General features: G+C 38.1%; 2 protein-coding genes across 2 annotated transcripts; both read left to right on the top strand.

Annotated features, from left to right (window-relative positions):
* The first annotated feature begins 8,011 nt into the window (after positions 1-8,011).
* LOC149215979 (uncharacterized) lies at positions 8,012-9,591 on the top strand. The gene is made up of 2 exons (XM_089391124.1): positions 8,012-8,814; positions 8,947-9,591. Exons 1-2 carry the CDS (start codon positions 8,300-8,302, stop codon positions 9,437-9,439), a joined length of 1,008 nt encoding a protein of 335 aa, XP_089247250.1. The 5' UTR covers positions 8,012-8,299; the 3' UTR covers positions 9,440-9,591.
* A 123-nt stretch (positions 9,592-9,714) lies between these two features.
* Positions 9,715-15,679, top strand: LOC149215978 (uncharacterized). Its single transcript, XM_089389789.1, has 3 exons — positions 9,715-11,056; positions 11,170-11,451; positions 11,546-15,679. Exons 1-3 carry the CDS (start codon positions 9,746-9,748, stop codon positions 15,677-15,679), a joined length of 5,727 nt encoding a protein of 1,908 aa, XP_089245915.1. The 5' UTR covers positions 9,715-9,745.
* Positions 15,680-26,109: the final 10,430 nt, after the last annotated feature.

Genomic DNA, 26,109 nt, shown 5'->3' with positions numbered 1-26,109 from the left:
CGAGTTAATTAATATTTGTGAATAATACATAATAACACTTGTTTTATTATTAATTTAACAAATAGATTATAACTAACACATTTATATAAATTAAATCACTAGTAACTATAGATAGATATTAAAACACTTAGTTTATAATCAAAATACTTAGTTCTTAAAATATTTCATATCGTTAAAACTAAAGAATTCATTAAAAATAAATTAAATATTAAAATAAATAAAACCCATTTTCAAATATTTTCGAAATATTATACACGCGTCTATGATTTGTGATTTAGTGTTAAATTGGCTGAATTTGACACATTCACTTTGAATAAAACCAAGAATAAAGTTGTAGTAAATTAAACAACTTTAACGAAATTCACACATTAAATTTTTGAATGGTAACCGAGACCAATCTTTTGTGTTTGGTTCAAGGAAATAAGGTAAAACAACTTAAAAAAAAAAAACAATTTAAATATATGAGAAATTGAAGACTAATCTCTCAATAAATGTCGAGCAATCTCTTGTTCTGCAGCGACTTGAAGCAAAATATGGAAATTCAAAGCGGGATCCTAGTAATATCCAACATTTGTAGAATTAGTTTGGATCCCATACCCGAACCTCTGCATCGTAGAATTTGAATCCCCTAAAATGAAATGAAGAGCTCCAATGCATTGCATTGGAGTTTCAAATCCTCCTTTGACCTACAAAAATAGATACACCCAAACATTAATCACAAAAAAAAACTTGAATTCTTAATTCAAGGATCTAGATGGATGCTGGTGGCCACCCGCATATTCCACATGGACCCCTGCCATTGTCTCTTTCATTTTTTCAGTTTCCTTAATTGTAGCACAATTTACTATTTTTGGTAGTTTTTTGGGTCTTGAACTTTGGGAGCCGTTTTGAGGCCCTAAACAACATTTTTTGGGAAAATTAGGGCCAACATCGACTATGGCCACTTGTTAGCTACTCAGAAGATGTAGTCCTCGGATTGATATTTCTAGCAAGGTATTGTGCTCGTCAAACGAAAGTCGTATGGAAAGATTACAACCCCGGGAAGTTGATGTACGAATTTACACAAACGAGGCCCATAGTTTTGGTGTTTCATCTCCCTAGGGTTAGGTTTTTGGATGTTTAGTTTTTTCCGATGTTTCTTAATTATAAATAGGCCACTGAGCCTCATTGTAACACAGTTCAGAGGCATGTAGCTGCGACATCTCTTCTCAAAGATAAGCTACCATCGCCTGAGCTAGTCTTATTTCCATTCTGTTTGTAAGCATATTTCAGTATTTGATATTAATGAAATGAAGTGTTATTTTTTTGAATCTCTGTATTTATGGTTATATCTGTAATTTGTTGCATTCATGTTTAAGTTTGGGTCATTGGTATTAGAGTGGTCTGCTCTTTCTCTATTTTTATTTGCATGCCCCCAACAAGGTCGGGATATAAGGAGTTAGGGCTCGAACTGGTCGAATCTTTGCAGGACCAGCCTCACAAATCCTGACGGCCTCCCATGGCAAAAGAGAAGAAAGACGAGGGGGTACGAGATCCTTTCAAAATCTTGCTCGAAGAAGCCCTCGAGCGATAGAGGAACACGATGATAGAAAACTTTGCCTAGATCCTTCAGTGGCTACCTAAGGGCGACGGTTCTCCTTCCAACGGCTACCTTAAAAGTGCCATGCCCTTTACGGTACAAGTTAACTTTGACATCCCCATATTTGAGGTTCAGATAGGTGCAGACGTCGTAGATAAATGGTTAAATCTACTAGAAGGGTATTTTTTTGTTCATGATTTTTCCAGCCAAGAAAATATTACTTTTGCACTTCTCAAAGTTGCCCCCCACATTAAGGATTGGTGGGAAACCTACTGTGAGAAGAATGATGAAAGTAAACCCTCACTATCTTCGGCCGCACCCACTTGGAATTTGTTCTGAGACGCCATTAAGGAGCAGTATTATCTTGTCGGGAGCTATGAGGATAAATACATAAAGTGGACCACGTTGTGGCAAGGAAGGGACCAAGACGTGTCAGAGTTTACCAATATTTTTCATATCCTTCACATGAAGTTGGGTATCAAGGATTCTGAGAAACATTTGGTACTCAAGTATTGTGGTTGCCTACACAGGTACATCTAGGATGAGATGGAGTTCTTAGACATCTCCTCGCTCAGCATTGCGTACCGATACGCTATCAAGATTGAGCATAAGTTTAAACAAAAAAAGTGAGACTTTGGATCTGCGAATCCGAAGCAAGGGAAAGGTGCCCCTAAACCGCAGAGGAAAAGGCAAAGCCAAAGCGGGGCGACCCAGGATAACCCATTGAAGCCGTAAGCAAATAACAACACCATGAAGACAAAGAAGGACACAAGAAAGTGGTGTGAGTTCCATAAGAGCTCCACTCACAACACAAGTGAGTGTCGATCCAAGCATTCAATGGTGGTCAAGATGAAGGCTTTCGAGTCAGATGCATGTTCCGACTCTGAGTTAGAACCCAACAAGGGGAATGATAAATGGAAGAAGATCATTGATGCAGGCCCAGTGCCATTGTGGCCAGATCCAAAATATTGAGCCTAAAGATCCAGAGGAGGAGGAACGCATATTCCACTCACATGTGTGGGTGAAGGGTTCTTCGTTGTAGTTCATTGTCGACAACAGGAGAAAAAAGAACCTTATTTCAGCAAAGGTCATAAAGTGGCTAGGCCTACCGACTACAACACATCTGCAGTCGCACACCATCATGTAGCTTCACCAAGGACGAGATCTCTGTGTCAGCCAACAGTGATGCCTTCCCTACAACATCAAGCCCTTCATGGATGAGATATTGTGTGATGTTGCTCCTCTTGAAGTTTGTGATGTATTATTAGGACAACCATACTTGTGGAACTGACATGATCTATATGATTCTAGACTCCGCTCTATTATTATTTATTTGCGTAGTAAGTTATATAGGATACCGGAGGTAGCCCCACCTACTGCCATCTCTTTGATATCTACTAAGCAATGCAGTAAGATCATCTCCTAGACTGGGAAATTTGTTTTCTTTCTAATTCACTCTCAAAGTAAGGCGAAGGTCATAGCCACATCCATGGCCCCTGGGAAGGGTTCCTCCACGTAGCAGAAGCGGGTGGATACAGTCATGGAAGAATACAAGGATATCTTCTCCTCACCCACAGGGGTACCCTTGCACTGTCAGGTCACGCATTCGATCGATTTGACTCCCAGAGAACCTCTATCCAATAGGCTGATATATCGCCGCTCCATTATGGAAAATGAAGAGATCAAGTGGAAAATCCAAGAGTTGCTGCAAAAAGGGCACATCCGACTAAGTTCCTTGCCTTGTGGGAGCCCAATTGTATTTGCACAGAATAAGGATGGGACTTGGAGGCTCTACATTGATTATCGGGCACTAAACAAAATCACTGTCAAGAACAAGTATCCAATCCCACGGATTGATGACCTTCTGGACCAACTCAAGGGGGATAAGTATTTCAACAAGATCGATCTGAAGTCTTGCTATCACCAAGTTCCAATAGAGCCCACAAATATATTGAAGACCACCTTCAAATCCAAGGAAGGCCTTTTTGAATGGTTGGTTATGCTATTCGGGTTGACAAATGGCCCTGCTACTTTTATGAGGCTAATAGATGACATCTTATGACCCTTCACCAACTCATTCGTGGTTTCTTATCTGGACGACATCCTAATCTTCAATAAGAGTTGGGAAGAACACTTGCAACACATTCAACAGGTCCTTCAAACCCTTCAACAACACAGACTATGTGCCAACTTGGAGAAATGCACCTTTGGCATGAGCCAGGACCAATATTTGGGTTACATCACAGATGAATGTGGTGTGCATGTGGATCCTACTAAGATCCAAGTCATTCGGGATTGCCCAGTCATGACAACTCTAACGGAGCTTTACATCTTTTTGGGTCTTGAAATTTTTTATCAGAGGTCCGTGTTGGGATTCTCCCATATCTCTTGGCCTTTGAGTCAGATTACAAAGAGCGGGGTCAAAGAAAATTTTTCCTAGTCCGAGTCCCAACATAAGGTGTTCATTGAGTTGAAGCACCGACTATACTCTGCACCGGTACTCACACTACTAGACCAGCAACAACCATTTGAAATCGAGATAAGCACCTCAAACTATGTTATTGGTGTAGTCCTCACCCAGCATGGGCATCCAGTGGTCTATCACAATGAGAAACTTTTCGATAAATTTAGTTAGTACCCCACCTATGATAAAGAAATGTATTCCATCATGTAGGCTTGTCGGCAATGGAAGCATTACATTCTAGGGAAGGAGACGGTGATCCACACCAATCACCGACCACTTTATTTTATTTGGACACAAGGGAAGTTACAAAATGATCACCATTAGAAGTGGTATACATATTTGCAACAATTCCACTAGAACATTAAATACAAAAAGGGCAACACCAATAATGTTGCAGACTGCCTCAGTCGACCCCCAGTTGCAGCACTGACTATTGTTCTCAACTCTTGTGGCCACGAGACCTTTGGATGGCCACAACTATACAAAAATGATCCAGAGTTCACCTCCACATACCATATGTTAGTAGATTGAAAGCAAGCTCCTGATTTCCACCTCCATGACGCATTATTGTGCTACCTGGGCCACCTTTATGTTCCTTCAAGCGAGTGTGCCAAGATGATTTGGGAGGTGCACTACAGTCAGGTCGCATGACACTTTGGTGTGGATAAAATTGTGGCTATACTACAAAAGTAATTTTATTGCCCCAAACTCTAACTAGACGTTGGGAAATATATCAGATTCTACAGTGCCTGTGCCATCGCCAAGCCAACCCTCAAGAAGCAAGGCTTGTACACTCCTTTGCCTACTCCCAGCCAATCATGGGAATCCATCTTCATGGACTATATGTTTGGCCTCCCTTCTACCAAGCATGGTAATGACTGTGTATTTGTGGTCGTGAATAGATTTTCTAAGATGGATATATTGGTGGTCTGCAAGAAGAGTATCAGAGCAATGGAAACTACCAAACTCTTCTTTGAATGAGTATGGGTATATTTTGGGATCCCGCAGACCATTATATCAGATCGGCATAGCAGGTTCCTTAACACATTCTGGTCAAGCCTTTGGAAACTATTGGACACCAACCTGACCAAGTCGATTGCCTTCCATCCCCAGACTGATGTCCAGACGAAAGTCATCAATAGGATGATAGTGCACATACTTCGCACATACAACTCCAAGCATCCACAAACCTAGGATGAGAGTCTTCCTTATGTGCAACACAATTATAATAGAGCTCTCCATAGCTCTACTGGTCACAGTCCCTTTCAAGTGGGTCTAGGATTTCAACCATTATGTTTGATTGATGTTTCCATGCCTCATGCAACTGCATGGACAGAATCCGCACATGTATTATCTGAGGTTGATAAAACGACCAGATTTATTGAATGCATCCAACACATCCACCATCAGGTTCACAACGTCTTGGAGAAGTCAAATGCCAAGTACAAGTGACTACATGACCAACATTGGGTGCCACACAAGTTTCAGATGGGCGACAAAGTTTGGTTTTATTTGTAGAAAGAACGCCTTACCAGAGCCCATCGGAAGCTCATAGCACCCTAATATGGTCCTTACATTATTACCATGGTTGTGGGAGACAATGCTTTTGAGCTCAACATTCCCCCTTCAATGGCCTGGACCCAGTGTTCAATGTGGACCGCCTTTGACCATAATTCCCACCATTACTGGACACATCAGATGTTGCAAAACAACTCACTCAAAGTTGGTGAACTCCTACACCAAGGCAAGTGGCTCACCACGGACCAAGTTCAACAGAAGTTTCCCCATTTCATGGAGGCACTCAACGCAATGGGGACCATTACTTCCTAAGGGAAAGAACTGGTCCAAGTGGATGTTGGTGGCCACCCGCTTATTCCACTTGGACCCCCACCACTGTCTCTTTAAGTTTTTTAGTTTCCTTAATTGTAGCACAATTTACTATTTTTGGTAGTTTTTTGAGTCCTGAACTTCTGAAGTTGTTTTGAGGCTCTAAACGACGTTTTTTGGGAACATGGGGGCCAACATGGGGGTTTGATCATTGTTGGACACTAAAAATTTGTAGTCCTGGGATAGATATTTTTGACGAGGTTACGACCTTGGAAAGTTGATGTACCGATTTACCCAAGTATACCAAAGTTACGACCCTGGAAAGTTGATATACCGATTTACCCAAACTGGGTCCATAGTTTGGTGCTTCATCTCCTACGATTAGTTTTTTGGATGTTAAAGGTTTTTCATATTTTCTCAATAATAAATAGGCCTATGAGCCTCATTGTAACATAGTTCAGAGGCATGTAGCTGCCACATCTCTTCTCAGAGATAAGCTACCATCGCCCGAGCTAGTCTTATTTCCATTTTGTTTGTAAGCATATTTCAGTATTTGATATTAATGAAATGAAGTGTTATTTATGCTGCATTTGTGTATTTAAAGTTATATCTGTAATTTTTTTGGGTTTGTGTTTAAGTGTGGATCATTCAAGAAGATAAATTTCTTGAATTCAATTTCTTGTAACAAGGTCAATTTCTTGAATTTTTTATATACTTGGACACACGAATTATAAAAACTAAAGTTAGGAAATAAATACTCATCCTAAAAATTAGTAATTATATATTATTGTATACTTGTTGCATCCCGTAAAGAAAATTATAGAAAGTTACGAAAAAAAATGTCAAATTATAAATTAACTAAAAAAAAAACTATAATTAATGAAATTGGAATTTAAAATTGAGGAAAAAAGATCATTTAAAAAAAAAAAACAAAAAACAAAACAAAACAAAACAATATAAGTCAAATTAAAAAGTAATAAAATTAAAAATTAAAATAAATATATTAGAATTTATTTTTTTAACTTTTTTTTTTTTCCTTTTTAAAATTTGTCATCTTAAATTGAAAATGTGGAGGAAAAAATATAATTCATGAAAATAGTAGAAAAAAAAAGAGTAAAAAAAATTGAATATAAAGGAAATAAAACTAAAAACAAAAAAAATGATAACTAATAGAAAAATGAAAATTACTAAAAACCTCAACTAATCATTTTACAAACAAATAAATTTAAATAGTAATAATAAATAACAAAATTGAATTCTTAATGTTAAACTATAAATAGGTGACAAAAATACTTGGTGAAAGACAAATTAATAAAAAATCTAAAAAAAACTATCCATTAGTGAGTAATGACAAACTTACAAAATATTCATATAAAATAAAAAAACAATAAAAATCAATTTCAAATAAAATAATTTATTAATGGAATCTGGATAAATATTAACTTACTTTTATATGACTTCTTTCGGGAAAAATAACAAACAAATATAGTTATTCAACAAAAATCTGGAAAAAGATGGCAAATTTTTAAATTTGGATAATGACCTTTGACTTTCTCTACATTAAACATATACTTTAATAAATAGATAAATTATGATAAATAACTTACATATTTAGGTTTCATTGACTTACTCTGCATTAAACGTATATTTCAACCAGTTAAAAATTTATGATAACTAACTTAAGCATTTACATGTAAAATTTACTCAGCATTTATTTTTATTCAACGCCAAATACATTTGAAAGAGGAATAAATGACACAGAAGCTTAAACCGCGGGCGCCTGAGTAAATAATTCTACCTCTATTTTTTATGTTCGCCAATTATGTATTCCCATTGTGAAAATAGCACTAACATGTCACCATCTTAGGAAAACGTCTACACACGGAGTCTTTATGGTTCTGTATAGTGGTATGTGGGCAAGGCCTAACGAGCCATTAAGTGCCAGCTTAGCTCCAAGCTCATAGCCATATAAAACAGACGCGCCGTGGTATGTGTATCATTTAAATCCAACGGTACACATGCAATTCATAAAGGACGCCCATTACAACAAATGTGACAGCTGCCCATCCAATCCATAAAGACGCCCATTTGAACAAATGTGACAGCAGCCCAATACTTCTAACGCCTTTGCAATAGATTAATGCAGTCGCCTTGAACACTTCGAGCGATCTATTTACACTACTGCAACATATTTATTTTCGCCAGAGATCTCTACAGGCCTGTAACACATTCCTTCACATTTATTTTCGCTAGAGATCTCTACAGGCCTGCAACACATTCATTCAGCGATCTAACTACACGCCTGCGCATAATCATTTTGGCCAGAGATATCTGCTGTTGCCTACAACACATTCCTCCAGCGATCTAAGTACACCGCTGCGCATCATCATTTCAAATTTTCTTCTATACGTCTATTCTTTCCAATTTCTATGGCAGAAATAACACCTACCCATCATCACCATGACATTGCTTCCTCCTCCACTGCCCCTCTCTCTCCGTCGATTCATGATGTCCATTATGAAATTTTTATTCACCATTATGAGAAGGAAACCAGAGACTTCGCCAGGAAACTCTGCTTCCGTCTTTATGGCCGTGGATTGGATGCTTTTCTGGACGGGTCTGAAGAGGAGGTTACATCCGGCATGGAAGCTGCCATTTCACTAGCCTCTCTCCAGATCGCCATATTTTCTGAAAAATATGCTACTTGTAAACGGTGCATGGATACGCTCGTCCAGATGACAAAGTCTGAGGCGCCCATTCTCCCTTTGTTTTACCAAGTGGAACCTTCTCATCTCAGGTACACTGGCAAAGGTGGTAAGGGACCATACGCTCAATCGCTGCGTGCCCATGAGGAAGGACCATACGACTCGCGAACTATGGCTTGGAGAAACGCGCTGGAGAAGGTTTCCAAACGAAAGGGTTTCGAGCTGAAGAAGCGTAATGGGTAAGCATCTCCCACAATTCGAATCGTTAATCGTTTTCAATTTGGTAGATTGACAGGGGTTTCTCACCCTAGTGACTTAGATATATAAAACCGTTTCTCACTGCTTATTTTACACTCTGTTTGAATATTTAGGAGCGAGGAGGAGGAGCTCTTGTGCAAAATCGTGAACAGCGTGGAAAGCGTGATGAAAGCCCGGTTTTACCATGTTTTCATATGTCATCGTGGACCTGATACGAAGGAAGTATTGGCCAAACGTCTTTACGGTCGCCTTAAAGGGCTTCAGGGGTTACGAGTATTTCTGGACGAGCGAGAATTGGTGGCGGCACACCGGATGGAACCGCAAATAGAGGCGGCTATTCAATTCGCCTCTGTCAATATTGTTATATTTTCTCCCAAATTTCCGGAATCTTCGTGGTGTCTGGATGAACTCTTACTTATGCAAACGTGCGGGGCTAAGATTCTTCCAGTTTTCTATGGAGTGAAGCCTGCCGATCTTGATGGATTTTACAATGAAACCCTGCACTCCCACCTAAAGAAACGGCGACATAACATAGAGACTATTAAGAGATGGAGAGGCGCGCTTGCCAATGTCCCAAAATCAGATGATTTGACGCTGGCCGGGTAAGAATTCTTATAATCTTTTCCCAGAGCATCCTGTTTCATTGCAAATTCCAGGTATCTAATAAGCATGGAGCAAAACTAATCATTAATTTTGCTCTGCAAATTGGATGCATAGTTTACTATACTTCATACCTGTTGGATAGCCAATCTGCAATAGAAATAGCTCAGACTTTCCCATCCTTGTAAGTGTTAGTTTTCAATTTGTTGGAATAATAGCTACATGTCACTCGAGTCTGTTTCTCACTGCTTATTAATTTATTTTACACTTAACAGAATATTTAGGAACAAAGAGGAGAACATAGAGGCGCTCATGAATAAGATTGTGAAAAGCGTGTTGAAATATATTCAAGAACCATCAGAAGTGTTCAGGCAAAGCTCCGAAGTGCAAAGAGCGCTGGAAAGTATTCTCGATGAAGATGATTCAAAGCAATTCAAAGACAACCAGAGGACGTCCGTGGAAGAGTATTACATTGGGCTGACCGAAAAATTAAAAGCTTTTGAAAAATGGGTTCGATCGCAGCAAGAGAAGCAGCCTGTGGAGGAGGCTAAGGTTGTGGGAATTCTGGGTGCTGCCGGAATTGGGAAAACAACGCTGGCGAAAGAATTTTGTAAGATATCAAAATTCAAAGAATCCTCAGTTTTGTTTAATTTGAGAGAACGTGCTCTAAAAGATTTGGAAGGTAAGGTCATTGAGGACTTCAAACAGCACCTCCCGTCTTGGGACGCTCTCGCCGAGAGTGTCAAACAGCATCTCCCGTCTTGTGACGCTCTCGCCGTAATATTAGATGAAGTTGATCATGTGGATCAACTTGATGCGCTACTCCCGTCTTGTGACGCTCTCGCCGTAATATTAGATGAAGTTGATCATGTGGATCAACTTGATGCGCTACTGCCAATCAAGAATGTCCTTCCCCCAGAAAGCTTGATTTTGGTTACCTCTAGTGCCAAGGATGTCCTTCATATGTCAGACATCTCAGATTCATCCATTTATCATCTGCCCGGACTAAATAGAGAAGACTCCCGAAAGCTTTTACTCTCCTATGCCTTCGATCTCCCATATTTAGAACTCCCGACCATTCATCATCTACTTGAACTAAATATACAAGATTTCCAGAACCTTTTACTCTCTTATGACTTGAATCGCCCGTTTCCACGACACCCTTCTGATCCGGTATTTGAATCTCTGGTAGAAAATTTTGTAATGGCCTGTGATGGTTTGCCACTACCGTTGAAAGAACTAGGGGAGCGTCTGAGTGGAAAAGACAGATCTGGCTGGGAAGAGCAATTGAATCAACTTCGACACAACTGCATACTACCTATCGAGATAGAGCATAAACTTAATATTTGTTATGATTCACTTAATGAAGTGGAACAACAAATATTCTTAGATGTTGCTTGCTTCTTCATAGGTGAAGACAGTGATAGCGCAACAAGGATATTCGGCATGGAAGGACTTGAGAAGCTAGAGAACAGATGTCTATTGCAGGTGACCAGTAAAATAGAAATGAATGAAATCCCGCGAAATTATGGAAGAAATAAGGCTAACGGATTAACGCCACGTCGGCTTTGGCATCAGGAGGAGACCAAGCAGATCAATGATTTGCTTGAGAAATCGTCATCTGTAAGTGCTTCTGCAATCCTTCAAACCTTTGTAATCGGTTTAATACTTTTGGATTTCCATTTATTCTTAAGAGAAATGTATCTCTGTATTTTATAGTTATCATGATTGAACAGGAACTAGCCCAATTCCGTGGAATTACAATGAATGGAGACCCCGGAGATGAAACTGAAATGCCATGTGAGACGTTTAGTGGTTCCGGGAATTTGAAATTTCTTGCAGCTCAAGGTGGTTATGTAGAAAAGATATTGACTAGGGTGAGATCACCGGATCTCTTATGGCTAAAGTGGAATAAGTGCACCCACTCTTCTCTTCCTCCCTGGATTTCCATGGAGAAATTACGCGTTTTAGAAGTGGACGGAAGCAAATTAACAGAATTGTGGAAAACTGAATCTCAGGTTTGGTAAATTTTTGTGTTCGTTATTCCTTCGTTTCATTTCATTTCATTTCGTAGATGAAAATCGTCTGATAGTTGATATCTAAACATCGCAGGCTCCTCTCAAGTTGCGGGAGCTAATTATCTACGCCCCCCTTTCACTGTTTCCACAGTCCATATGTCAACTGAAGCGCCTTGAAAAGATTGTAGTGAAATATTCTGGACCACTCCCATTCGAAGATTTGCCCAATCCCTTCGGAGATCTAGCAAACCTCCAATATCTCGATTTGAAAGGCGCTTCTCACTTGAAGAAGCTTCCACCATCATTTGGGAATTTAACTCGACTCAAGTATCTATTTCTGGAAGGGTGCAGTGAGATACGAAAGCTGCCTGGTCTGGAACATTTCACTTCTTTGGAGACGTTAGATGTTAGGGGATGCAAGAATCTCGAGAGCATACCAGAGTTGGGGCAGCTCAAAGAGCTCAAAATACTAGATGTTAGTGGATGCAGCCAGATAGAAAGCCTATCAGGTTTAGAACATTTGAATTCTTTGGAGATGTTTATTGTTAGCGGATGCCAGAAGCTCCAAAGCATACCAGGGTTGGGGAAGCTCACAAAACTCCCAGAGTTAAATGTTAGTGGATGCGGTGAGATAAAATTGCTGCCAGGTTTGGAAAATTTGACTTCTTTAGAGTCTTTTAATGTTAGCGGGTGCCAGAAACTCCAGAGCATAGGAGGGTTGGAGAAGCTCACAAAGCTCCAAACACTAGATGTCAGTGGCTGCAGTGAGATAAAGAAGTTGCCAGGCTTGAAACATTTGACCTCGTTGGAGACTTTTAATGTTAGGGGATGCGAGAAGCTCCAGAGCATAGATGTTAGTGGAAGCAGAGAGATACATACGCTCTCAGGTTTGGAACATTTGACTTCTTTGAAGAAGTTGAATGTTAGTGGATGCAAGAAGCTGCAGAGATTACCAAGTTTGGGGTCACTCACAAAGCTCAAAACAATAGATGTTAGTGGGTGCTGCGAGATACAATCGCTCTTAGGTTTGGAACATTTGACCTCTTTGAAGACGTTGAATGTTAGTGGATGCGAGAATCTTCAGAACATAGGATGGTTGGGGCAGCTCAGAAAGCTCCAAACACTAGATGTTGGTGGGTGCCAGATACAACGGCTCTTAGGTTTGAAATATTTGACCTCTTTGAAGACGTTGAATGTTAGTGGATGCGAGAAACTGCAAAGCATAAGAGGGTTGGGGCAGCTCAGAAAGCTTCAAATATTAAATTTGAGTAGATGCTATGAGATACGAGAGCTGCCAGGTGTGAAACTTCTAACGTCTTTGGAGACGTTGAATATTAGTGGGTGCGAGAATCTTCAGAGCACAAGCTGGTTGGAGCAGCTCAGAAAGCTCCAAACACTAGATGTTGGTGGGTGCCAGATACAACGGCTCTTAGGTTTGAAATATTTGACTTCTTTGAAGAAGTTGAATGTTAGTGAGTGCAATGAGATACGAGAGCTGCCAGGCGTGGAACGTCTCACGTCTTTGGAGACGTTGAATGTTAGTGAGTGCAAGAAGCTTCAGAACATACCAGAGTTGGGGAAGCTCACAAAGCTCCAGATATTAAATGTTAGTGGATGCTATGAGATACGAGAGCTGCCAGGCGTGGGACGTCTCACGTCTTTGAAGACGTTGAATGTTAGTGAGTGCCAGAACCTTGAGAGCATACCAGAGTTGGGGCAGCTCACAAAGCTCCAAACACTAGATGCTAGTGGTTGTTGCGACATACAATCGGTCTTGGGTTTGGATAATTTGACTTCTTTGAAGACGTTGAAGATTGGGAGCCATGAGCTGGACAGCATACCAGGGCTGGCCCAGCTAAAAAGCCTCCAGATACTTGATGTTCGTTGCAAAAAGCCCCAGGGGATACCAGGTTTGGAACATTTGACTTCTTTGCAGACGTTGAAAATTAGAAGTTGCTGGTTGGAGGGCCGGGGATTGAAGAGCATACCAACGTTGGGGTCGCTCACACAGCTCCGAAATCTAGATCTTTCTTTTTTGGTTAGCCTACAAAAGCTACCAAATCTGGAACATTTGACGTCTTTGGAGACGTTGACTCTTTGTGACTTGACGCGGATCGAGAGTATACCAGGGTTGGGGCAGCTCAAAAAGCTCCAAACACTAGATATCAGTGGAATGGATATGGAAACGCTGCCAAGTTTAGAACATTTGACTTCTTTGAAGAAGTTGTCGGTTGGTCTATGCATGAAGCTCGAGAGCATGCCAGGATTGGGGCACCTCACAAAGCTCGAGACACTAGATGTCACTAGATGCCCGCGGATACAAACGCTCCCAGGTTTGAAACATTTGGTTTCTTTGAAGGAGTTGAATGTTAGTAATATAGATCTCGCAGGAAAGTATGGGTTACAAACACTCGAAGGTTTGGAACATTTGATTTCTTTAGAGAGTTTGAATGTCACGGATTGCGAGGACTTGAGGAGCATACCACCGTTGAGGTTCCTCCAAAAGCTCAAAACCCTACATGTTGAGGGATGCCCTAAGATACAGGATCTGCCAGGTGTGGAACATTTGATTTCTTTAGAGACTTTGGATGTCAGGGACTGCGAGGAGCTGGAGAGCATACCACTGTTGAGGTTACTCCTAAAGCTCAAAAACCTACATGTTGAGAGATGCCCTAAGATACAGGATCTGCCAGGTGTGGAACATTTGATTTCTTTAGAGACTTTGGATGTCAGGGACTGCGAGGAGCTGGAGAGCATACCACTGTTGAGGTTACTCCTAAAGCTCAAAAGCCTACATGTTGAGAGATGCCCTAAGATACAGGATCTGCCAGGTGTGGAACATTTGATTTCTTTAGAGACTTTGGATGTCAGGGACTGCGAGGAGCTGGAGAGCATACCACTGTTGAGGTTACTCCTAAAGCTCAAAAGCCTACATGTTGAGAGATGCCCTAAGATACAGGATCTGCCAGGTGTGGAACATTTGATTTCTTTAGAGAGATTGGATGTCGTGGGTTGCAAGGCGCTGGAGAGCATACCACCGTTGAGGTTACTCCTAAAGCTCAAAAGGCTACATGTTCGGGGATGCCCTAAGATACAGGATCTGCCAGGTGTGGAACATTTGATTTCTTTAGAGAAATTGAATGTCTGGTATTGCAAGGAGCTGGAGAGCATAACACCGTTGAGGTTCCTCCAAAAGCTCAAAACCCTACATGTTGAGGGATGCCCTAAGATACAGGATCTGCCAGGTGTGGAACATTTGATTTCTTTAGAGAAATTGAATGTCTGGTATTGCGAGGAGCTGGGGAGCATAACACCATTGAGGTTCCACTTAAACCTCAAAAGCCTACATGTTTTGGGATGCCCTAAGATACATGTTTTGGGATGCCCTAAGATACAGGATCTGCCAGGTGTGGAACATTTGATTTCTTTAGAGAGTTTGGAGGTCCGGGGTTGCAAGGGGCTGGAGAGCATACCACCGTTGAGGTTCCTCCAAAAGCTCAAAAGCCTAAGTGTTCAGGAATGCCCTAAGATACAGGATCTGCCAGGTGTGGAACATTTGATTTCTTTAGAGGAATTGAATGTCTGGTATTGCGAGGAGCTGGGGAGCATAACACCATTGAGGTTCCTCTTAAACCTCAAAAGCCTACATGTTTTGGGATGCCCTAAGATACAGGATCTGCCAGGTGTGGAACATTTGATTTCTTTAGAGAGTTTGGAGGTCCGGGGTTGCAAGGGGCTGGAGAGCATACCACCGTTGAGGTTCCTCCAAAAGCTCAAAAGCCTAAGTGTTCAGGAATGCCCTAAGATACAGGATCTGCCAGGTGTGGAACATTTGATTTCTTTAGAGAGATTGGATGTCGTGGGTTGCAAGGCGCTGGAGAGCATACCACCGTTGAGGTTACTCCTAAAGCTCAAAAGGCTACATGTTCGGAGATGCCCTAAGATACAGGATCTGCCAGGTGTGGAACATTTGATTTCTTTAGAGACTTTGGATGTCAGGGACTGCGAGGAGCTGGAGAGCATAACACCTTTGAGGTTCCTCTCAAACCTCAAAGACCTACAGGTTTGGGGATGTCCTAAGATACAGGATCTGCCAGGTGTGGAATATGCGATGTCGTTGGAACGGCTTGTAGTTCGCAGTTGTCCGGGAGTCCGGTGGGGTAGGGGAGTACTCGAGCAGCTGCGCCAACGAAAGACTCGCCTATATGTTGAAGGATACAACGATTAAAGGGACGCTTATGTGTCGCTTAGTATAAATAAATGAGAAGCGCCAACACAGGTTGTGCAAGTTGTACGGGGATGTATGTAATGAGGCCTTGCTGTCCTCCATGTTCCGTTAGGGAGTGGAGTCCATCCATGTTTGAAAGTTTGAAGGGTGAATGTTAGATTACTAGAGTATCCCCAAACAACATGACAAGTGCATACGCTGAACCGTGAATGATTACAGTGATAAATAGTTGTAGTTTCGACCACACAAAAATATATGAAAAAAACTCAAAGCATGGTAAAAATTAAAACTGAATTCTAAAAAAATTAAAAAACAAAAGAGAGAGAAGTAAATCGTACGCGGTATGACATCATATATTCTTGTATATTCTCCTGTCGGTTTACTTTTGTCGGCATGCAATATTGTTAGGCAAAGGTTTAGAAAAAGGTTTGGAAAATTTGTAATTACTTTTTAAATATGAAAACTTGAATTTTAATTAAAATTTGAATGTTTATAAAATGAATATATTTACATTAAAAAATAAAATAAAATAAATCTATATAGTTGTTTTTTGGTTTTTAAACATCTATTATAATATTAAAAATAATATAAAATAATTAATATTATTCACATATTAATTAATAATTAATATAATCATATTGATTTATTTTGTGTTTATGTATCACATTTATTTTTTATATTATTATAATATTAAAAATGATATAAAATAATTAACATAATCATATTTATTTTTAATGTTTATGTATCATATTTACTTTTTATGTTTATGTAGTTGGGATTTTCAGTGTTTCAGTCGAGTTTCAAAAGCACCGAGTAAATATAAAAAACATAAATAATATGGTCGACTTAAAACTACAAAAATAATTTATAAAAAAATTATTATATTAAATAATATAATATAATAATGTTGGAATGAATTAATACACTAATAAAATATAAATTAATTACATATATATTATTTTCTAAATTATATTAATAATATAATATATATTAAATCTATGTTAATTTATAGTAATATTATAATAGAGTGTATAATGTATATGAATATCTATAATATATATTATAGATACAAATTTATTATATATAAAATGCTATTGGTGTGTAAGTAGAAAGTTAATACTACGGTCGTATATTAATTATGTTGATAGGCGTTTTTATTGTGAGGTTTATCATGGTGACATTATTCAGATTCGTCATTCCTGTCACAATCTTAAACAAGTGTCTCACAATTCCAGCAACACTTACTGCAATCTTAGGACGAACAAGCCACTGCAACAATTCTCTTGACGAACCATTCTCATTCCCACTTCAGAAAACAAATGAGTTGTCGTTGGGCACAAATTCGTAGACCAATAGATTCCAATCATTGCTTGAAATGCAACACAAAAGCTTCATCACATTGTTATGCCTCATCCTATTGCTAAACATCTCCATCTGTGCATTGAATTCCTTCTCTACCCCAACCCCAAACTTTCCTCGTCGACTGCTACAGATTTTATTTACAACCTCCACTTCTCCACTATACAACATCACCCTGTATATTGTTCTGCATACTTAGCAGGTTTGGCATGCTAAGTATGCTCCAATATATAGAGTTCAACCTCCTATTAGAGAGGGTCCTTATGAGAGTAGATATTATGAAAAAATCACATCGTTGCTTTCTTGATTTGTTGGAGGTCTCATATCTTGGTACCATTTACCTCAATCTCCTAAATATTTTTTTTTCCTCTACTTATTTTTCACTTGTTTATGAAAGATTTTGGTGTTTCAATCTCCTCCCTATAATCGCAAGCTTCGAGAATTAAGTGCCCAATATTCCTCTTCATATTTTAGTAGTGAATGATATTTTTCAAACAAAATTTTTTCTTAGCTCATCATTTCCTCTAACATAGATCCTTTTTCCATGGAGGAGTGAAAGGTGATCAATGGGCACTAAATGAAGACATCCATTCCACAACTAAAAGTGTTGGGCTAATATTTCTTGATCCTCAAGCTTTGTCTCCTGGAGAAGGGCAATAGAGGGATTTTCCTTCTTGATTAGAGATTTCACTTATGATTTCCTTTTTCTAGACCCTAAGCCCCTACAATTATAGGAGAGAACTATCATTGCTTACATTTTTAGTGGGGAACCCGTTTAGGCAGGGAAAATCCAAAACTTCTCTTATTTCCTTTACTTCATAGGTCACCCATTTGGATGTTTTTGAGGGTGGGTTAATGGCTAAGTTCTTTCTCTCCTTTTTTTCATTTGTTCAATCCTTATTTATCTATTGGATTTCCTCCTTGATCAATAGGTTCTATGATTAATATCCCTAGCTTTGTATGCTTTTTATTTTTCATCTGTTGAACTAGAAAATGGAGCTCCTGTCATACCATCCCTTGGAAAAAAAAGTATTCCTCTGCTTTTGAGGATTTGACTTACATGTGCATTGGGTCTTCATTGGATCTAACTACCATAGATTCTTTCGTTGGGCCTTGGGAAGGTACGAGGATAGGGGTCAGATCCACGGTTAGGTACGTTCCTAGGGGATTTCCTCATCTTCATCTTGATTTGCATGTGTTTCATACCTATTACTTGAGATTCCTCCGTTAATTAATTTGTTTTTTCCTTCTCCATTTCCTACCAATTTGTTATTTGGAGAGGGGGGGGGGGGGGGGGGGGGGGGGGGTGGACGGGGGCAAATTCTTTGGTAGGCGCTTGTCTCTATGGCTGGGTTGAAGGAGGATTTAGCTTTTGAGGGAATTTTCTCTTTTTAGCTTTTTGCCACTGTTCCCCTTGATCACTTTGCTTCTCCTGATCTTCTAGTTTCTTTAGGAAATTTCTAGCAAAATGTCAATAGTCGTGAAAAACTTTGCATCTGAATGGCAATTGATCTTAGTCGACTTCTTGAATGTGTGCCCAAATTTCCAAGCTTAGATTGATTGCCGCATATCCTAGCACAAGAGAATAGTCCATCTTTGGGTTCAGCAAAATCAACAAATTTCCGCAATGTGTTCTCGATCGTTTTGAAGGTGGCATCATTCCAACAGTGAAGGGGAAGGAAGGAAAAATTCACCCATAGAAACAAAGGAAGGCACATTGAAATCGAGGTTGAAGTTGGGGCTCCATCAATCCAAATAAAACCCTTGTGCTCCCATGAAGTACAACCCACTGTGGAATATTTGATATCGATCTAATTTTTTCTCGAAGAAGATGGTGAAGAAAGCCTTGCCACAAAATGAAGAAGTGACTCTTCCATCTATCAAGGGTTTCCAATTATTTAGGGCCCATTGGAAAACTATTCATGGGGAGGGCCATAGGCCCATGAATTGGCCTAGTAGGCCCCAATCTTCCAATTGGAGAGCTCGAAGCCTAGTTTGGGGAGCCAAGATTTAGACTTTGGGGATCTCATCTAATTTTTCCACAAAATGAGATGATGCAGTGTTTTGGAACTTAGGTCCATTCCAAACCAAGGAATAAAAAGCTTCGACCTCCTGGTCAAGATGAGGAGGGGAGGCCGGATTAGTGATGATTAACCACTTGGCCAACGCTGGGGCCGACGGCTAGAAGATCTATATGGAGGGAGAATATGGGAATAAGCAAAGAAAAAACAAAAAAAGGGGGATTCAAGGTAGCAAAGTAGAGTAAAAGGGAAGATGCAATGGGAGGGACGTCGACCTAACAAGCAGTGCCTCAAGGTCACAAAGGAAGCATGGCAAATCAAAGGATCACAAGGTTGACATGCCTCAGAGCATTAGAGCTACATAGGAATTCTTAGAGTGAAGACAAACATTACCCTTTACCATATTTTCCCAAATAGATCTATAATTTAAATAACAATATTGTTAGTTATAGTGATGTTCATTCAATGAAGAAGATTTCATTGTTCTGATGCATTATTCTATTATTGACACTAAAAGCAGATGCAACAAATATTCAAAATGCTTTTCCATCTATTAGGGTGCATATATCTCATATGAAAATAGGTCCATTTATCATGATGCATATAACTTATATGCAAGAATGTGACGAATGATAAACCTTTCTTGGTGAATTACATTAATTGTACTATGAGTGCATTGGTAACGGCTAGGATCTTCCCACCTTGAATCTAATTGGAACTTGAAACTAGACTTGATACAACTGATAAATTAGTGATGGAAATTTTGTTGTTTTCTTATAAGGACTTTAGAGACTATGAAGACTATTGATAGTTTCAATAGTTTATTAACACTAGGTTTTATCTCTGTCTTTATTTCAAATAATTAATTGATACTTTGTTTATTATTATAAATTTAAATTGATGCACAAATAAATATATAAAGTAGAGAATAAGACAATATTTTCAAACCCCCGTGATATTATTATGAAAAGAGAGAAGACACAAAGAAATATTAATTGTAAGAAAAAATATGTAACTCATGACTGGTAGCATATCTCATATTAATTTATACCAAATAAATTTTTAAATGATATGAATAAGATATTAATAATTTAACTATTATATTAAATTATATATTTTTAATATAAATTTAATTATATAAACTAATACTAGAAAAATATTATTATTTTGAAATATATATATATATATATATATATATATATATATATATATATATATATATATAATTAATTATAATTTTAATGAAAGTATATTCAAATCTCTTGTTTAAATAGATTTGAAATAATATAATAACTAATTTTTAACATTATTTATTAATTTGAATAAAAATTATAATAAAATTTAAAATGAATCTAAATGATTTGAAATTTTTCTTTCATTATTTTCCAAATATGCTATACCATATTGTATTTAAAATTATATTATATTTTTATTTATTTCAATAAAATTATAGTAATATTTAAAATAAATTTAACTTAAAATGATTTGCCATTAAAATTTCACTTACGCTCCTACATGAAAATGAGTTACATGATCTATTAAAATTGAGTTAAAAAATGACCTGTCATATTGCATTATCTACACATTTCCATGGAACCACAACCATAAATCCGATTATTTCGGTGGTGTGATTGCTTGTTCCTGGGGAGAATTCAAGTTCATATATTTTAGAACGTGTTAGGTAGTTTCGAGACACACATAACTTCATAACTACTTGGGAAATATTTACTTATCTCAACATTTTAAGTCAACAATTCTACAGCTCTCTAATTATGTAATTAGAGGGAATTATAGTTTGAAAAAAATATATATCTATATATAAAAAGTCTAATATCATGTATTGAGATTGTAACTACTCAAATATATTAAAAATATATCAAAATATTCACAAAATCGTTACAAAATTGTATTAACATATTACCTAATTGTTGGAAATATTGTTGGCACAAAATTTTATTACACATCTTGTTATTATTTTTATTTTTCACAATGTTTTGATTTAAAAAAAAAGAAGATCTTGTTATTATTTTTATTTTTCACAATGTTTTGATTTAAAAAAAAAGAAGAAAAAACCATAAAAACAATCAAATTGTTATGGGGACAATGCATATTAAAATTAAATGAGATAAACACAAAACAGAGGGCTTAATAACGTTACTCCAACACCAAGCTGTCTATCTAAAAGATCAATAGAGTTAAAAAACAATACATGGGTGTGAAGTTTTTGATCCGGTAGAAGTAAATCCCTTTGGCTAACTTGCTATTAATTGAATCTACTATCTCTTTAGTGAATTAAAAAATTAATCCAACTGCAAGTTCCCTAAGGCTGTTTATTACACAAAATGGCTTTGGCTAACTAGTTATTATTTGAATCTGCTATTTTTTAAGTGACGGAAAGAATTAATCCAAATGCAAGTTCCCTAAGGTTGTTTATTACACAAAATGGGATTTTGTGAATGCTGAATAAAAAAATTATTCGAAGTAAATTATTACACAAAATGGCTTTGGCTAACTAGTTATTAATTGAATCTGCTATTTTTTTAAATGACAGAAAGAATTAATCCAAATGCAAGTTCCCTAAGGTTGTTTATTACACAAAATGGAATTTTGTGAATGCTAATTTTTTTTTTTATTCAAAGTAAAAAACAAGTATAACGATGGAACGTGTAAATATAATGTAATGGTCAAATCACATATCCAATAGTATATCTTGTGAATTTTTAATGTGGTTTACCATTAAGCATACTTCCATGAGAAAATCTCTCACAAAATGGAATTTTGTGAATGCTGATTAAAAAAAATATTCGAGGTAAAAAACAAGTATAACGATGGAACGTGTAAATATAATGTAATGGTCAAATCACATACCCAATAGTATATCTTGTGAATTTTTAATGTGGTTTACCATTAAGCATACTTCCATGAGAAAATCTCTCAACCGTTAGCAACATTTGAATTCAATTTAACCATGCTAACTCAAAATATAGATACAAGGTTTAGCCATTCTTTTTATATCAAATTGACACCTGTTAAAACCGACTTTTGGTTAGAATAGGCCAGATTTTTAGTGAGTTGGCTTTGCGACCTTGCAACCATAAGATACACAAACCCCAAAAGATTCAAGCACATTTCATCTTTTTAAGACTGGAGATCTTAAAAGGAGTGCACTGCAACGATAAATTGGATCAGTCAGTAAAAATTATATGTGCAATTCATTCCCTTTTTAGAATGGCTATCAATGATTTTATCCAGATTATCCATATTCAAATTTGCAGGAGTTGGTTGGTCCTTTTTCCCAAACATGGTCATCAGATATTGGAAAGCAACTTCATCACAAGGAAGAGTGAGCCCATTTGCGATCAAACCCAAACTCTTCTTTAGCCTTCATTAATAATGTCCAAAACCGAGAATGATTGGAATAAGCGGGCAAAGATAATACATCTTCTTCGTTCTCTTCCAACATACACTCCACAATGTTCCTTTGTAACATCAGAGCACAATATGATTTTCCTATGGCTTCATCTTCCATGGTGAAATACCTTATCTTCCTTGCAGAAAGGCCATTAGTAAGTTGCCCTGTAACAACCCTTATGAAAAATCCATGTAATAAAAGTTAATAAAGGAAAAATAATAACCACGCTTGATGGGACACTTATTCCAAGCTGAATGTTGGGCAAAAACATAGTGATGGGGATCACTTGTGGTTGGTTAATGGCTAAGGAAATTGGCAAAGGAAATGACTAAGTCTTTGGAAAGGAAAAATGGAATTTTGGCACAATTATTTATGAAAATAATGGAAATTAGGAGAAATGGGAGGTGAAAGGTCACAGGTTGCATGTGAGGAGGAAATTGAAAGAAAATAATGGAAAATGAAGAAAATAGAGGTCTCGTTCATAAAAAGGCTTATGAGGATCAATTGGTAACAATTTTTCAGTTCAGTTTTGGAGCTCTCTCATTATTATCTCTCTCTCATACTCTTGGACACTTAGAATTTTCTTGGAGCACTCTTGGAGGGTGTGTCATACTTGAATTTTTGGAGAAAGAAGGAAAAACAAGAGCAGGAAAGCACAAGAGGGCATTAGGATCAACAACTACAACAATTTTTCTTGCAGATACCAAGTTGCATGTATGTGTTTCTCACTAGTTTTGGCATGCATGGAATATGCATGTGGATTATTGGTCATGACTTGTCACTAGCATGGAGGATTGTCTGGATTGACAGTGGATTGCCTAGCCTTTCCATTTCCTGGATAGCCATGGACATTGTGGGTTTATTTCCTTGTCTTGTTTTGGTTGGTTCTCATGTTTCCTTAGCTTGGGTTGAGTTACTAGTTCCTAGAGCCCTATAACAACTTGGGTTGAGTTACCAGTCTTGTAGCCTTGGTTGGAAAAATGCTCTAGAGCCCTTGGTGGGTTAATTTACTAGTCATGTACCCTTGTTTGGATAAATGCACTAGATCCCGGCGATATCTGTGGGTTGAGTTACTAGTCCTAGAGCCTTGGTTGGAACAAATGCTCTAGATCCCTGGAAAGCTTGGATAGAGACTAATCTGATGTTGGTTTTGTGATGTGCAACCACGAGGTGGAATCACTGTTTGATGGGTTGAGGTGGATGGCCTTTGGAAGCCCTCGATGGTTTTTTATTGATGTGTTCTATGAGATCCCACAAGAATGCTTGGAATATGGCACAAGGGTGAATGGTTGAAGAGAGATTTGGCTTAGCAATTCTATTGTCGGGTGAAAGTGGAATTCCCATCCCAAGTTTGGATTTTACATCATCAATATGAGGTTATTTCTCCTTGTAATTCTATGAGTATTATACAGGTTATATGTGGTTTATATGGCTGTCATTTCATTAGTATTTATGCTACTATTATGTTGGTTATACATATGTTTTATGACATTAGCTATGTATGGCTCTCATCATGTTCTTACTGATAAATGAATGAACAATATATCTATGCCCTAATAGATGAAGTGGAAGTTGATGTGTTGAGGCATCAATGCTTCTTAGTGATTCACAGCTAAGTATGAGACCTCTATGCTCAGATATGTTATTTGTTGGGTGTTGTTATATTATTTCACGATTAGCGGGGGGGTCATAGGGGGGTTGGCATCCCCCCTGTCAGGGGGTATGCAGGGGTCTCCCCTACACGGGGTCCAGAGGGCAACACCCTGGGAAAAACAAAATTTCGGACCCTATATTACCTATGGTTTTGTGCATGGATTTCACACATGGTTTTGGGCACAATGGTTTTCATTCCATGGTATTATGTAGATCTGGTCAAGGGAACTACGGTTATGTTCTAATCCAAGGTTAATGGATTAGGGTTTATGGATGCTTCGACATGTATATATATGTATTGTAACATTGAAAGGACTATAATGAAAAATCAATTTGGTAGTCTCGGTTTTGGGATCCAAGGGAAAACCTCTGTGTATATTTGTTTTATGTGTTATGCTCTTGCTATTGTTTATTTTCTATTTTTTAGAATTCATATGCAGGTAAATTATGAATGTGGTTAAAACCTACATTATTTATACCAGTAGATTACATATTCGTGATATGTTTGACGAAATGCCTGTCATGGCTAGTAGGGGTCCAATCAAAGTCTTATTCAAGTGATCGCATTTGTCTTGTCATTCCTCTGTTATTTTATTGTTCTAAAGATGTCATTCAATTATGAGAAGTGACTTTGGATTTGGGCCTGGAAAAGTGGCTCATATCCTGGGGATGCTGAAACAACACTATGAAAAACAATCCCTAGACACTAGCTTGTAGGCCTGTGAGAGCGTCCAAAGGTTCCTCGACACTGGCATGCCCATAGCATGAGAGCATATAGAGGTCAAGTGGTCCAAAATCTCAGTGTGACCTAGGGGCTAGTTGGCATAAAGGTTTAATGGATTCCTGAGGGTCCTAATGTTGATGTTGAATGTATGTATGGTGTGTTTTCACTGGTTCCACTTCTTTAACATGACTTAGGAGGTCGAATCATATCATAGTGGCCTGTCGTCGCATGTTTACCCCGACTAGCCGGTTTCTTGGTTAGATGTGGGAGGCGGGTGTTATAGAGTGGTATCAGAGCATGGTTCACCCCTTGGACTAAATGGGTTGTGTGTTAGTCATGCATTCATGTTAGTTGCATGTGTTTCTCTCATGCTTGCATTCCATGTGCTTGTTTCATTTGCATAATTTTGATCATTTTCGTAGTGATGTCACTATGTGGAAGTTGATGTTTTTATTGTGGGATGCATCGTCATGAGTGTATGACTAATTACATGTTGTTATATGTTTCTTACATGTATCATTTTTGTATGCTTGGTTGCATGTATCATTCTTGTAGGCTTGGTCACAAGTGTTTTTCACTTATGCTTGATTATATGTGGTTATGTGTGTATGTGGATGATTTCGCATTGCTTATGCATATTCATGTTTACATGTGGTCAAGTGTATAGTGATGTAATGTTTGTTTTCATGCATGAGGTCCTGGTATGCATTGTTAATAATGTCATGCATGAGGTCCTGGCATGCATTGTTAATAATGTCATGCATTGATGACTGGACCCTAGCTAGAATGATGGTTGCGTGGTTATATGCTTATGTGTTATGTTTCTATATGTTGTCATGTTTATGTTATACATGTATCATGTTGATTTATTGATATTGAAGACAAGGTATCCTCCCTAAGCTATAATAAGATACGTTGGTTTATTTTGATTTGGTTTAGCGGACATGATATACCTTGCAAGAAGAAATATAAAATGGCTAGTACGATGGTAGACTACAAAGACTCTCCCTATGAATCATAAGAGCAGTATGGTGTTGGGAACTCTTCCTATTTGGCATATACACTAAGAAGATTAAAGGAAGAAATCATGAGTTGTAAGGTAGATAATGACATAATCATGCAGGCACATGAGAAACAAGCAGAGGTAAATACAATGATACTTTAGAGTTTGTCAGACTTGCAGTGATAGGGATCATGTCGGACAAGCTATGAGTAGGAGGACCGAACTAATGGGGCATATGGAAGTAGGTAGCATGTGGTC

This window comes from Pinus tabuliformis, chromosome 1_1, assembly GCF_031772625.1.
Source record: "Pinus tabuliformis cultivar Carrire ecotype Pingquan chromosome 1_1, CPIR1, whole genome shotgun sequence".
Lineage (NCBI taxonomy): Eukaryota > Viridiplantae > Streptophyta > Pinopsida > Pinales > Pinaceae > Pinus > Pinus tabuliformis.
Note: the sequence above shows the minus strand (reverse complement) of the source record. Positions and strands in the feature narration are given on the sequence as shown.

Excerpts from the sequence above, each read along its gene's own strand:
- LOC149215979 (XM_089391124.1), top strand. The coding sequence starts at position 8,300 with ATGGCAGAAATAACACCTACCCATCATCACCATGACATTGCTTCCTCC. Across the intron at positions 8,815-8,946 it reads GAGCTGAAGAAGCGTAATGG|GAGCGAGGAGGAGGAGCTCT; the intron begins GTAAGCATCTCC and ends TTGAATATTTAG.
- LOC149215978 (XM_089389789.1), top strand. The coding sequence starts at position 9,746 with ATGAATAAGATTGTGAAAAGCGTGTTGAAATATATTCAAGAACCATCA. Across the intron at positions 11,057-11,169 it reads TGCTTGAGAAATCGTCATCT|GAACTAGCCCAATTCCGTGG; the intron begins GTAAGTGCTTCT and ends ATGATTGAACAG. Across the intron at positions 11,452-11,545 it reads TGTGGAAAACTGAATCTCAG|GCTCCTCTCAAGTTGCGGGA; the intron begins GTTTGGTAAATT and ends TAAACATCGCAG.